The sequence below is a fragment of the Nicotiana tabacum genome, chromosome 9, assembly GCF_000715075.1.
Source record: "Nicotiana tabacum cultivar K326 chromosome 9, ASM71507v2, whole genome shotgun sequence".
NCBI lineage: Eukaryota > Viridiplantae > Streptophyta > Magnoliopsida > Solanales > Solanaceae > Nicotiana > Nicotiana tabacum.
The window spans coordinates 79,625,219-79,638,939 of record NC_134088.1 but is presented as its reverse complement, the minus strand read 5'-3'; the positions used below and the strand labels follow the sequence as shown (position 1 = coordinate 79,638,939).

At 38.1% G+C, this 13,721-nt stretch overlaps 1 protein-coding gene across 1 annotated transcript; it reads right to left on the bottom strand.

The window, feature by feature from the left end:
* Positions 1-927: 927 nt before the first annotated feature.
* LOC142163978 (uncharacterized) lies at positions 928-3,630 on the bottom strand. Its single transcript, XM_075221138.1, has 4 exons — positions 3,292-3,630; positions 2,581-3,129; positions 2,131-2,416; positions 928-1,511 (listed from the first exon to the last, which is right to left on the bottom strand). The coding sequence occupies exons 1-4, from the start codon at positions 3,628-3,630 to the stop codon at positions 928-930; spliced, it is 1,758 nt and encodes a 585-aa protein (XP_075077239.1).
* Positions 3,631-13,721: the final 10,091 nt, after the last annotated feature.

The window sequence follows — 13,721 nt, the reverse complement described above, 5'->3', positions numbered from 1 at the left end:
CCTTCAAATAATGAAAGAGATGAAGGGCAACATCCATATGGGGAACCCTTGGGGACTGAAGAAACTGGCTTAGGTGCTCGACTGCAAAGCAAAAATCAGGCCTAGTATGTGTGAGAAAATTCAGCTTGCCAATCAAACTCCTGAATTGTTCAGGTTTGGGAAGCAACTCACCAACATTGGCTTTAAGCTTTTGATTCAAGTCCAAGGGACAAACAACATGGGTAACCTCAGAACAATTGTATTCTTGGAGAACATCAGATATAAACTTGTGTTGATGAAGAAGCAAACCAGAAATAAATGACAGTGCCCAAGTCCTTGATTTTAAATTGGTCATCCAAAAAAGCTTTTAATATAAGAATCTCAGCCTCATCATCACTAGTCAAGATAATGTCATCAACATAAACAACTAACAAGACAATAGAAGAAGCTAACTTCTTAAAAAATAAAGAGTAATCATTTAAAGAGTGTGTATACCTCCTAGTGTAAAGTGCAAGAGACAATTTGGCATACCACTGCCTGAAAACTTACCTGAGACCATAGAGAGACTTTTGAAGTTTACACACCAAAGAACTAGAAGAACAGGAAGCATAATCAACAGACAACCCTGGAGGCACCTTCATGTATATCTCCTCATCTAAGTCACCATGAAAAAAGGCATTGTTGACATCAAGTTGGAAGAGGGACCATTGCCTTTTAACAACCACAACCACTAAGCATTTAAAAGTGGAAAACTTAATCATAGGGAAAAAAGGTTTCAATAAAGTCCACCCCCTCCACCTGTGTATCCCCTCGTACTACCAACCTAGCTTTGTATCTCTCAACACTATCATCAGCCTTATATTTAATCTTGTAGACCCATTTACAACTAATGGGTTTCTTACCTGTAGGCAATTCAATAATTGCCCAAGTGTGATTAGCCTCAAGGGCCTAGAATTCTTTTCTCATAGCCTCCTGCCAGAATGGAATAGAAATAGCCTGATGATAAAACTGAGGCTCAATAGCAACATTGTGAGAAGAAAGCTGAACTACAGAGGACAAAAAACTGGAGCCAATTAAAGAAGGAGGAAGAGTACAAACAAAATCATCAAGATATGCAGGGAGGTGATGAGGTCTGGAAGACTTTCTGGTAGGCTGAATGGAGGGTGTATGTGGTATAAGAGGAGGGGAAGAGGAGGTATTGGAAGAATTCCGAGGGATTGATGATATGACTAGAGAAGGAGGGAGAGAAATAGGGACAAAAAATGTATCCTCGGGAGAATCAGAAGGATCAATAGAGACAGGGAATGAAGAAGAAGGAGAGGAAGGAGAAGGAAATATTGAAGTTTCAACGGGAAAAATATGTTCATGAAAAATTACATCCCTGAAAACAAGAACCTGTTTGGTAGAGAGATTGAACAACTTGTAGCCTTTCTTAGCAAGAGAATAGCCAAGAAAGACACAAGGTTCAGCCCTTGGTTGAAACCTATCCCTATGGCACTTGGGTATGGTGTGAAAGCAAAGGCAACCAAAGACTTTGAGGTGAGAATAGGAAGGAGAATGTCCATAAAGCAATTAAAAAGGAGATTTATTCTAAGTAATTTGGAAGGGAACCTATTGATGAGGTATGTGGAAGTGAGTACACATTCCCCTCAGAACTTTATAGGTAGCTTGGATTGAAAAAGTAAGGCCCTAGAAGTCTCAAGCAAATACTTGTGCTTTCTTTCTACAACACCATTTTGCTGTAGTGTATGTGGACAACTAGTTTGATGTAGAACTCCATGATCTTTAAAAAATTATATAGCATGGTTGCTATAACCAAGTTCCAAGGCATTATCACTTCTAACACATTGAACTTTGGTGGAAAATTGGGTTTGAACCATAGCAAGGAAGGTTTGAAGTAAAGGAAAAGCATTGCGTTTAGAACCCATGAGGTGTGTCCAAGTTGCTCTAGTAAAGTCATCAACTATGGTGAGGAAGTACTTAAAACCATTATAAGTATAAGTAGAGTAGGGCCCCCAAGTATCAACATGAATTAATTAGAAAGGATGGGAAGTCTTATGCTACTGTCAAGGAAAGGTAACCTTGACTGTCTAGCCATTGGGCAAATAGAATAGGTAAAAGATTGTTTGGAAGAGAATTCACAAGGAATACCAGAAACATCTTTTAATCTAACAAAAGGAATGTGACCCAGTCTTTGATGCCATAACACTTCCTCTTTATTAATGGAAGAATGATTTTTATAATGTAAAACAGGTGGAAGGGATACAGAGGAACAATCAGAAACATTCAAGGGATATCTATAATGTAAAGTTGCATTGGAAACAAAAGGTAAGCTAACAGTAACAACAGAAGTAGTGGATTCTGAGGGAGACATGAGGAGTCTGTAAAGACCATGCTCCAGCTTACCAACTTTCAGTGGCCTCTTCAGTGAATGGGCCTGTAAATTAAAATGCATAAAAGTGAGTCGAATTGAACCATGCCATGAAGTTGGATAACTAACTGAGACACATAAATAAGATTATAGTGGAAAGTAAGAACATAAAGAACATGATCTAGGGTGAAGGAAAACAACTTAAGAGATCATGTACAAGTTACTTTCACCTTGTATCCATTTGAAAGTGTTACAAGATAGGGAATTACTAAAGATTGAATATTGGAAAGGATATTTTTGTGTGAAGTCATATGATGTGTGGCCCCAAAATCTAAAATCCAACTATATTCAGCTACTCTACTCAACAAAGATGCACTATACTGCACTTCTACACATGCAGTTAAAGTAAGATTATCAGCAAAGTTTGCAGATGCCATCAAGCTGGATTGAGCAGAAGATGGATCAGTCATATGAGCCTGATGCAGTAAGGAAATGAGTTGAGCATACTGCTCCTTGGTGAGGCCTAGGACAGAGGAAGTACCATCAGAATGACTAGCAGGAGTAGAAACATGAGACCCAACACTATTGGAGGCTAATTCAACCTCAGCATTTGCAGCCATCTTTCGACCCTTAGTGAACTTGAAACCAGTAGGAAGTCCATGAAACTTATAACACTTGTCAATTAGATGACCACTCTTCTTACAATACTTGCAAAATTGAGTAGCTCTATTTGAATCAAAAGACACTCGCTCAGGATATTGTTTCTGAGGATGTGATGGCTGAGAGAAATTAAATGAGGTAGCATTGAAGGAGGCAGACTCAGGGCTGAACTGAGTAAATGGATTGACCTGCCTCTATCTTTTATCTTGAAGTAGAATATTGTAAGCACTGTCTAAGGATGGAGGTGGTTGCAGCATGAGAAGGTTACTCCTAACACTGACATATGTTTCATTTAACCCCATGAGAAATTGATGCAACCTGTCTTCCTCCTCATCCTTTTGGATGCCAGCCTTAGCAGTACAAGTGCAAGTGCTGCTATGACTAGAACGCATAAGCCTTAGCTCATCCCAAAGTTTCTTCAGTTTGTTAAAATATGATGCAATGTCTAGAGTACCCTGATTGGTGGAAGCTAATTCCTTTTTAATTTCAAAAATTTTAGTTCCATTTACAGTACTATACCTTTTATTCAATTGTGTCCAAATATCCTCAGCTGTTTCACAATACTGAACACTCTCAACAATGCTAGGAGATAGGGAACTAGTCAACCATGAGATAACCATATTATTACACCTATCCCACTACTTGCATTCTGGAGAATTGTACGAAGGTCTAGGGAAAGTTCCATCAATGAATTCAATTTTATTTCTGGCAGACAAGGAAACAATAATACTCCTTCGCCAACCCCCAAAACCAGAGCCAGAAAAAGGCACAGGAATCAGAAATAACCCGGGTATATTAGAAGATTGAAGAAATAGAGGACTCGAGGGTTTAAGGGTAAATTCAGTGGTTCATGAGAAGTAGAGGTACTATTAATGTCAGAATTGATTGGAGCCATATCAAATATTCATCAATTTTCAGACATTCACATGCACCCAAACCCTAACAGGCAATATTTCAAAAAAAAAAAAAAACAGATTTACAGGAGTTTTTCGCAACCGGAAAACACGGCCTTCTAAAATTAAAGAGTAAGTGAAGGAACGAACAACAACAAGCTTCCCCAGCTCCAAAAATAATCAAGAGAAGAAACCAAACCCAAAAAAAAAAAACAGTCGCGGACTCAATAACAAAAAACAAACTAAGATGAGATGACAAGTAGCATCAGACAGAAGATGACGATGAACGTAGGCGAGATCCCGCTCTGATACCATGTAAACTTGTGAGAAATCGACAAGATCAGTGAAACCCCATTAGAGTTTCATATTGAGAAAGAGAGAGAGTCGGTCAAAAAATATCTGGGTCTTTCTTATTGCTTTTGCAGAAAAGTGAGAAAAGTTCCCTCTGTACAAAGGTGGACCCCTATTTATATAGGGATTTTTATACGGTTGAGCATTTCCTCGGAATTATTTTAAAAAATGGCATCACTCTTTGTTTATTCCATAAATAGCAATTCTTTTTACATATTAAGTACATAATTAATGAGTTAACATAATACACAAATCATGGGATTGGTTCTTATTCTTATTTATTTTTTCACTCTTTCTCCTCTTATCCAAATTTCATTTAGCATTCAAATCTCTCTCTCCTCAAATTAGAGGTGAAAGTGGACGAATTGATCCTAGTGGACGAATTGATAAATTATTATCACTGTGCATACAATATATACAAAATATAATGGTATTAATTTATAAGAAATGCACATACAACATACATGAGATGTATTTTTCAAATATGTAACATGCATATATATAATAAATATATACAGGATATGTGGTGATATGTATTCTCTCCCCCCCCCCTCCTCCCCCCTCCCCCTCTCTCTCTCTATACTACTTATATATGTATAATATTTTTTGTATATATTTAAAAATATACATATAAAACATTTTTAGATATATAAAATATATGATTTGTATACATATAATACCAAAAACAGGGCAATTTACTAGTTTACAATTGTTTTTGACAAACCCAAAAAAAAAAAAGAATTTTTAAACTCATTGCACAATTTTTAATTCTTCTATTCATAGTATATATGGTATATTTTGAATTATTATATTAATACTCCAAATATACATTGTGTATATTTATTTTGAAAATAGTATTATATTTATCAAAATAATATAATATTATACCAATAAAAATATTTTGATATACACTTCATAATATATTTAATAAATAATTATATAAAATTTATATAATATTTATAATGTTACAAACATCAGTTATTTATCTAAATATGCATCATCATACAAGCATTCACATATACCAATAAAAAATTATCTATTCCACCAAATAATTATTGAGAGAGATAAAGTACCAATAAAACGATAGTTAATACAAAATCATTCATAGAAGAGAAAGGAAAGATAAAAATCATATGTTAAGCATTAAATTAGCAACTAAAGGCTTGGGTTTCCAAAAAGGAAACGTGATTTTCGCTTGGAAGGGGAGGGGAGTTAGGGCGATGGGAATACCGGAAACCAGCTGGATTATGCTATGACTGCAAATAAATAGTTGCCACAAATGTTAATCAAGTAATGCTGCTAAAACTTTGTAGAATATTTTAAAATATTGGACAATTATGTTTTTTCCTCATTTATATATTGGGCCTTTTGACCCAAAACTATAACAAAAATTACAATGAAAATACAATTGACCTCTAATGCTATGAAGTGTACCAATAAATAAATGGGCTAATTTCAAGACTTAAACTTGTGCTTTCCACTATAGCTCACTTCAACATTTTACTCATTACGCATTGTGAATAGAAAATTCTTGTCCTATTTAATACTCAATGCTGATATTATGAATTTTCTATTCGCTTTTATTTCTACTTTTACAACCTTTTTCCCGAAGAAAAATGTTTCTACAACTTAAATCATTAGTATAGAATTCTCATAAAGTCGTTAAATGTTGAGCTGAAACATTGTACATGTTCTCGTCACCTTATTGCAAACTTACACCAGGTATTTGATATTATAGTATAAAGTTAAACTGTTCTGCAAAAGGCATAAGTTAAGTAATGATTCAAAAAATATTCTGTTTCACATTAATCATCTTTGTTTTAAGAAATTATTGGCATAATTAATTGGTTAGTAATTTCTATCCAAAAAGAGTTCTCAATAACACACCCAATAAGTAGAATTCCCTGGAATGTTTAGCTAGAACGGAAGTGTTGCATCAATGGAAATTTGAAGCGTAATGAATTATATATAAAAGGCAACAGGACACCTAAAATATATTACAAATGCAATAAATTCACAAATAAAGATGGTAAACGTATGCTGATCATACACCTATTGGAAAGCTAGCTCAGCTAGCCTCCAGCATATTCCTGAATAGTATACGATCACATGACTTGCTTCATTATTAGCACAATTAAAGTATGAAAGACAAGGAAATTAGAAAGAAGATGAAATGATTGAAATTACACGGAAACGTAAATGCATAACATGGATTAAGAGTCTTTGCATTAGGACATTAACGTACTTTTTGTACTTATTCTACCACCCACATGTACGCTCGTCAGTTTCCAAATTCAGGAGTCCACATCTACAGCAAATCCAACAATCGACAGTGCAATCACAATCGTTAGTACAAGTATTAAGTTGTGGGAGTAGACTCCTATGAAGGTTTGCGAAATTATGATCAACAACTTGCATATTAGAGAACCACCATAAATTGACTGCAACATTTCATCATCATGATGATCAAAATCAAATTACTACTTGTATAACATGAAAAACACATTTGAAATTTTGACTTGGTCCGTCTTCCTTTTAATAAGGTTTTTGTTTGAAGAGAATTAGAGAAAGGATGGAGAACAAAGATGCAAATCAGAAGTTCGAGAAATTATGAAGTGCAAAGGAAAAGAATGATGCGTTATAAGTAAAATTTTGGCGGTTAAATTCATGGCCATGATTACCTCGATAATCGACAAAAGTTGTGCTGAATCGTGGGATGACGCGTGTTCGGGGCATTAAATGAGGAGAGACGTGCGTCTAATCAACCGTCAGAAGCCTTCAGAGGGAGTTATAGTAATTCCCGCCAAAAGAATATTTCTACCAACTTCCCGGTAACACAAAGTTATGTCACTGAAAAGCAAGAGGACTATCTGTATAGGGTGAAATATGATATGACACGTGGTCATCTAAAGGAAAGATACGTGGAACCCTAGACAGGGATGGCCGAAGACAGAACACAGCCATTCCGCTTGTCACCGGAAGGGATAACGTTCATAAAAGTGTATTAAATGCTCTGCGTCAGGTAGCATTTATTAAGGAATATTCTGCAACATTAAGAGCAACGGACCGTTACAGAGAATTTGGCATTTATATTCACCATTACATCTTCATCAATGGCCCTAATAATTGACATTAAAGGAGGACACGATCCTAGGACCTCCTTCCCTAGACAAAACTATAAATAGTGAGCCCAGTTATCATTGTAAAGGATACAAAACTTTTGTGGCAAAACTTACACCACATTCTATACAAAGCTTAATACAATCTTACTTTTTCGCTTTTTGATCTCATCATTGCTGTGCCCGAAAACCTTATTCCCGGAACTGTCATCTCTGCTGTTTCATCTACATTTTAAGGCTAAGTATTGTATATTTCTTCAATTATTACATTATTTCAGTATTAAATTAGTTCACTTGTCTAGAAATCATGTATAAATTTAACGGTACCATTTTACGGGTAAACAGTTTGGCGCCCACCGTGGGGCCTAGACAGTCGTGCAATTATATTGATCCTTGCCTTTTTTACTAAAGTGATTTGATTATTTTATCTTAGAAAAAATCATAAAAAATGGCAGATAACACTATTAACAACACGTACAACCCTAAATTTCGAGGGGATCATCCTCATTTTGAGGATTTAATCAGCGACACCTGCAATAAGTGAAATGATGCCACGCCAGTGCATGGCAGGCAGAACCCTCGACAGGTTCGGGAGACAAATCCCGATGATGCTGATGAGGAGCATTTCGTGGATGCGGTGAGGGTCTTGCAAGAGCAACATGTGATCATTCTAGGCCATCTCACGCGGCATGATAAGGTTATGACGGAGCTGAAGCAGGCGCTATCGGGGGCTTCAAATAATGCAAATAGACGAGATCCAATTCCTCCCGGTGTTCCCGCAAACCAAACAATGTAGAGAGTCGACAACAATACTCCCAGGGGTGAAGTTGGCTCCGACCGGGCTTGGGGGAACGGACCCGGTCTCAACAACGAGAAAGACCCATTCAAGATGAACTTTTATGGTTTATGAGGGAAGTAAACGCCCGGATGGACCAAATTCCGGGCGCGCCACCAGTATTGAAAGGCCTGGACTCGAAGAAGTATACTCAATTGCCGTACAAGCCGAGAGCGGCACCAGAACTAATCCCAAAGCGGTTCAAAATGCCTGAAATGCCAAAGTATGACGGGACTTCAGATCCGCATGAGAATATTACCACCTACACAACGACGGTAAAAGGGAACAATTTAGCTCCTCATGATATTGAATCTGTGTTGTTAAAGAAATTTGGAGAAACTGTCACGAGGGGAGCTCTAACGTGGTATTCATTATTACCCGAGCATTCCATAGATTCCTTTGAGATGCTCATGGATTCTTTCATCAAGGCTCATGCCGGGGCCAGAAAAGTACAACCCCGGAAGGCCGACATATTCAGGATAGCACAGGGAGAATCTGAATTATTACGAGAGTTCGTTACCCGATTCTAGAAAGAAAGAATGTTGCTCCCGATTGTCCCGGATGAATGGGCAGCTGAAGCATTCACCAAGGGATTGAATCCGACAAAGTTAGACGCTTCCCAGAAGCTGAAGGAGAGCCTACTTGAGTTTCAAGAAACAACTTGAGCAGATGTCAACAACCGGTATGAGTCAAAGATAAGAATCGAAGATGACCAGGTCGGTTCTACATCATCAGCTAAGGGATGGGAGAAGAGCAGAGAAAAATCAAAGGATGACTACGACGCAGACAGACAGACTTCGAGGGGCCAGTTTTTGCCCTACGAGCAGACCGAAGATCGTAACAGAAACTTTTGGGCAGCATTTAAGTTCACCGTTGACAGCGGGACCGACTGTGGTCAAGATAATAGATCACTTCAGGATAAAGTGACGTCGGGGTCTCAGGATCCTTCTTACCCCAAGTTATCGGAATATAACTTTAACATCAGTATAGTGGAGTTGGTGTGATCCATGAGAAACATTAAAGAAGCACGATTCCTGAGACCTATGAGATCCGATTCCGGCCAGAGGGATCCCAATTTATGGTCTGAATACCATGGGATGAACAATTACCGAACAGTGGATTGCCGACACCTCCGGGAAGAGGTGGCAACACTATTGAAGAATGGTCACCTCAGAGATTTCTTGAGTGATCGAGCTAAGAACAATTATGGTCGTAACAGAGACAACGCGAAACCTACAAAAGCAAGAGAAGAACCCCCACGCCAAACGAGATCAATATGATCTTCGGAGGGAATGAGATTAATGGGGTCACCTTTTCGGAAGCAAAGAAGACGAAAGTATCAATAACTCACAGTAAAAGACTCCGGGAAGACGATATCACTTTCACAGAGGAGGACGCAGACAGATTGTTGTTACCACACAATGATGCACTAGTAATTTCTTTAAATATGTTGGATTTTAAGATTAAGCGTGTTCTAGGGGATCCAGGAAATTCGGCTAATATCATACAATGGAGAGTATTGGAGCAAGCTAAACTCACCGGAAGCATTATTCCTGCAACAAAGCTCCTCGCTAGATTCAACCTTGCGAGCGTGACGACCCGGGGAGAGATTTTGCTATTCATGAACGCTGAAGGAGTAATGAAAACAACTCTCTTCGAATTAGTAGATGGTGACATGGGATACAATATCATCCTGGGAAGGCCATGGTTACACAAGATGAAAGCTGTACCCTCAACATATCATCAATTTCTGAAGTTTCCAACGCCCGAAGAAATCAAGCAGATAAAAGGTGATCAACCGGCAGCAAGAGAGATGAATGCAATTTCGGTTTCCAGTAGCAAAAGGAAAGAGCACATGGAATAGCAATTACAGGAACCGACACCTATTCCCGAGCTAGAAGAAGTTGGGCCGGTAGCAGAGTCGTCAGAACATTTCATGTGCCGAGATGTTTCCAAGTTCCAGAAGAGACGGACGCAACAAAGTACATGGCGGAGAAATTGGAGCAAGTTGCATTGTTCGAAGAATTCCTAGAATGAAAATTCCATTTGGGGAACGGATTGCACTCGAAGCTCAGGTTTGGTTTTATTGAATACCTTAAATTTAATGTCGATTGTTTTGCATGGTCGCACAAAGATATGATAGGTATCCCGATGGAAGTCATCGTACACAAGCTGAGTTTGGATCCCAACGTACCTCCGGTAAGACAAAAGAAATGCCCTATTACTGAGGCCAGGAATAAATTCATCAAGAGGTAACGTGCTTGCTTAATATCGGTTAGATCCGAGAGGTAAGGTATTCGGACTGGCTAGCCAATTTAATAGTAGTTCCGAAGAAGAACAATAAATTTCGCATGGGTGTAGACTATAAAGACCTTAATAAGGCATGCCCGAAAGACTCGTTCCCACTGCCAAATATCGATCAGTTTCAGAAGTTTCCTAGATGCTTATTCCGGGTATAACCAAATCAAGATGAACCGGAAGATCAGGAAAAATCTTCGTTTGTAATGAATTTCTGTACATATTGTTACAATGCGATGCCCTTCGAGTTGGAAAATGCCGGAGCCACTTATCAACGACTCGTAAATAAGATGTTTTTGAAAAGCAAATAAGAAAGACTATAGAAGTTTATATAGACGATATGCTCGTTAAGTCTTTGAATGCAGGATACCACCTTAAATATTTGCAAGAAACATTCGACATCTTGAGGAAGCATAACATGAAACTTAATCCTGAGAAGTGGGCATTCGGGGTCAGTTCTGGTAAGTTTCTGGGATTTCTGGACTCACAAAGGGAAATTGAGATAAACTCCGACAAAATCAAGGCCATAGAGGATATCTCGGAATAATTGTTCAATGTAAAAGAAGTCCAAAGGCTCACAGGAAGATTAGCAGCTTTGAGCAGGTTCATTTTCCGGTCGTTGAAAAAATATCATCGCTTCTTCATACTGCTCAAAAAGAAAAATAATTTCAAATGGAAACCAGAGTGCCAGCAGGCTCCGAGGGACTTGAAGAAGTACTTATCAAGCCCCCAATTGCTCTCAAAACCAAAAGAAGGTGAAACATTACTAGTGTACCTTGCGGTTTCAGAAGTTGCGGTAAGTGCAGTTTTAGTCTAGGAGGACGAAGGTACACAATTTTTCATTTATTACATTAGCAAAATTTTAACGGGAGCAGAAACTCGCTACCCACATTTGGAAAAACTGGCCTTAGCTCTCGTAGTTGTTGCTCGGAAGCTGGGGCTCTACTTTTAATGCCACCCGAAAGCTGGGGTGACTACTTTCCCTTTGCGGAACATCCTCCATAAACCCGAGCTCTCAGGAAGATTGGCCAAATGGGTCGTCGAAATGAGTGAGTTCGTCATAGAATATAAACCAAGGACTGCAATTTAGTCACAAGTCTTTGTTGACTTCGTGGCCGATTTTAGTCCGGCACTACTGCTCTAGCAACCAAGGAGGCAGTAATGGTGTCGGAATCGACATCGTCTATTTGGACCTTGTTTACGGATGGAGCTTCTCTGCAATCACGGAATCAAGCTCTCCAATCAATGAAAACGCAGCCAAAGTGAAGGGATACGTTTAAAATTATGTAAAACCTTCCTTGCGAAGGGTCGCTCGCTTCGATAGATCAGGAGCAATGATATCCAACTCATGGCAGTGACAATCTTCTTTCACAGCAGGAATACTGGAAGGGCGAATAGAAGAAGGGTACCTACTAACAGCCCATGTACGAGGGTTAGTAGTAGGGAATTTCTCTTCTAAGTCCTTTGTGGTACTAAGTCTCCTTGGGATGATGGAACCCACCGTTGGAGGAGTAGAATCCTCAGCTTTGTTCTTGTTTTCTGAAGAACCGGCATGCTTGAAGGATAAAGCCATTGAATAAGAAGAAGGAAAAGGTTTTTTTTGAAGAGAATTAGAGAAAGGATGGAGAACAAAGATACAAATCAGAAGTTCGAGAAATTATGAAGTTCAAAGTAAAAGAATGATGAGTATAAGTAAAATTTTGGCAGCTAAATTCATGGCCATGATTACCTTGATAATAGGCAAAAGTTGTGCTGAATCATGGGATGACGCGTTCAGGGCATTAAATGCGGAGAGCCATGCGTCTAATCAACCGTCAGAAGCCTTCAGAGGGAATTATAGTAATTCTCGTCAAAAGAGCATTTCTACCAGCTTCCCAGTAACACAAAGTTATGTCATCAGAAAGCAGGGGGACTATATGTATAGGGTGAAATATGATATGGCATGTGGTCATCTAAAGAAAAGACATGTGAAACCCTAGACGGGGATGGTCGAAGACCGAACACAACCATTCTGCTTGTCACCAGAAGGGATAACATTCATAAAGGTGTATTAAATGCTCTGTGCCTGATTGCATTTAATAAGGATTATTCTGCAACATTAAGAGCAACGACCCTTTACAGAGAATTTGGCATTTATATTCACCGTTATATCTTCATCAATGTCCCTCATAATTGACATTAAAGGAGGTCATGGTCCTAGGACCTCCTTCCCTAGACACAACTATAAATAGTGAGCCCAGTATTCATTGTAAAGGATACAAAAATTTTCTGGCAAAACTTACACCATATTCTATACAAAGCTTAATACAATCTTACTTTTCCACTTTTTGATCTCATCATTGTTGTGCCCAGAAACCTTGTTCCCGGAACTATCATCTCTGTTGTTTCATCTACATTTTAAGGCTAAGTATTGTATATTTCTTCAATTATTGTATTATTTCAGAATCGAATTAGTTCACTTGTTTAGAAACTACATATAAATTCAACTATACCACTTTATGGGTAAACAATAGTGATTATCTGGACCACTAGACCAAGTTATGGTCCTTTCTTAATGGATTATTTAGTGTAGATAATTGCGGCAATATTTCAGATGAAATAAATGAGATAAAATTAGTGAGAATTCTATAAATAGAAGAGTCAGTTTTGTAAGTTCACTTTTGTTTTTGCAAACTGAAAATATTATGGGTTCTTATGTATTTTCGTGATGATATAAATTGGGACCATATTTTGACCTAAAGTTTGTAGGAACGAAAACAAAGAGCGAAGAAAGAAAATTAAGGAACCGAACATCATTTTTTTAAGGATTAACGTAATTGAATCGTAAACCTAAGTTCACTATTCTTTTTTTTTTTTTGGTGAAACAGAAATCTTTATTTATCACCAGTACCCAATAAAAAACTGTACAATATCCTATCCCGGCATATAGGTGCCCCTATCTGTTCCTCATCTCTTTCTTATCTCTCTTTCCCTATTCTTTCTATTCCTATCTTTCTATTTTTACTTTTGCCATTGTTTCCTATCCAATCGGTCTAACCATTCCCTCTCATTCCTACTACATTTCCTGTTTAACGAAGGAACTACACTAACCTTACAGTCTTGCTGGACTTGTGCACAGATGACCCTTGGTGTAGGGACTCTTTGGTTCCAAAGTGCTTCAATCCTTGCCCAGCAAATCTTGTATATCAGAGCTTCTATCATTGCTATGATGAACT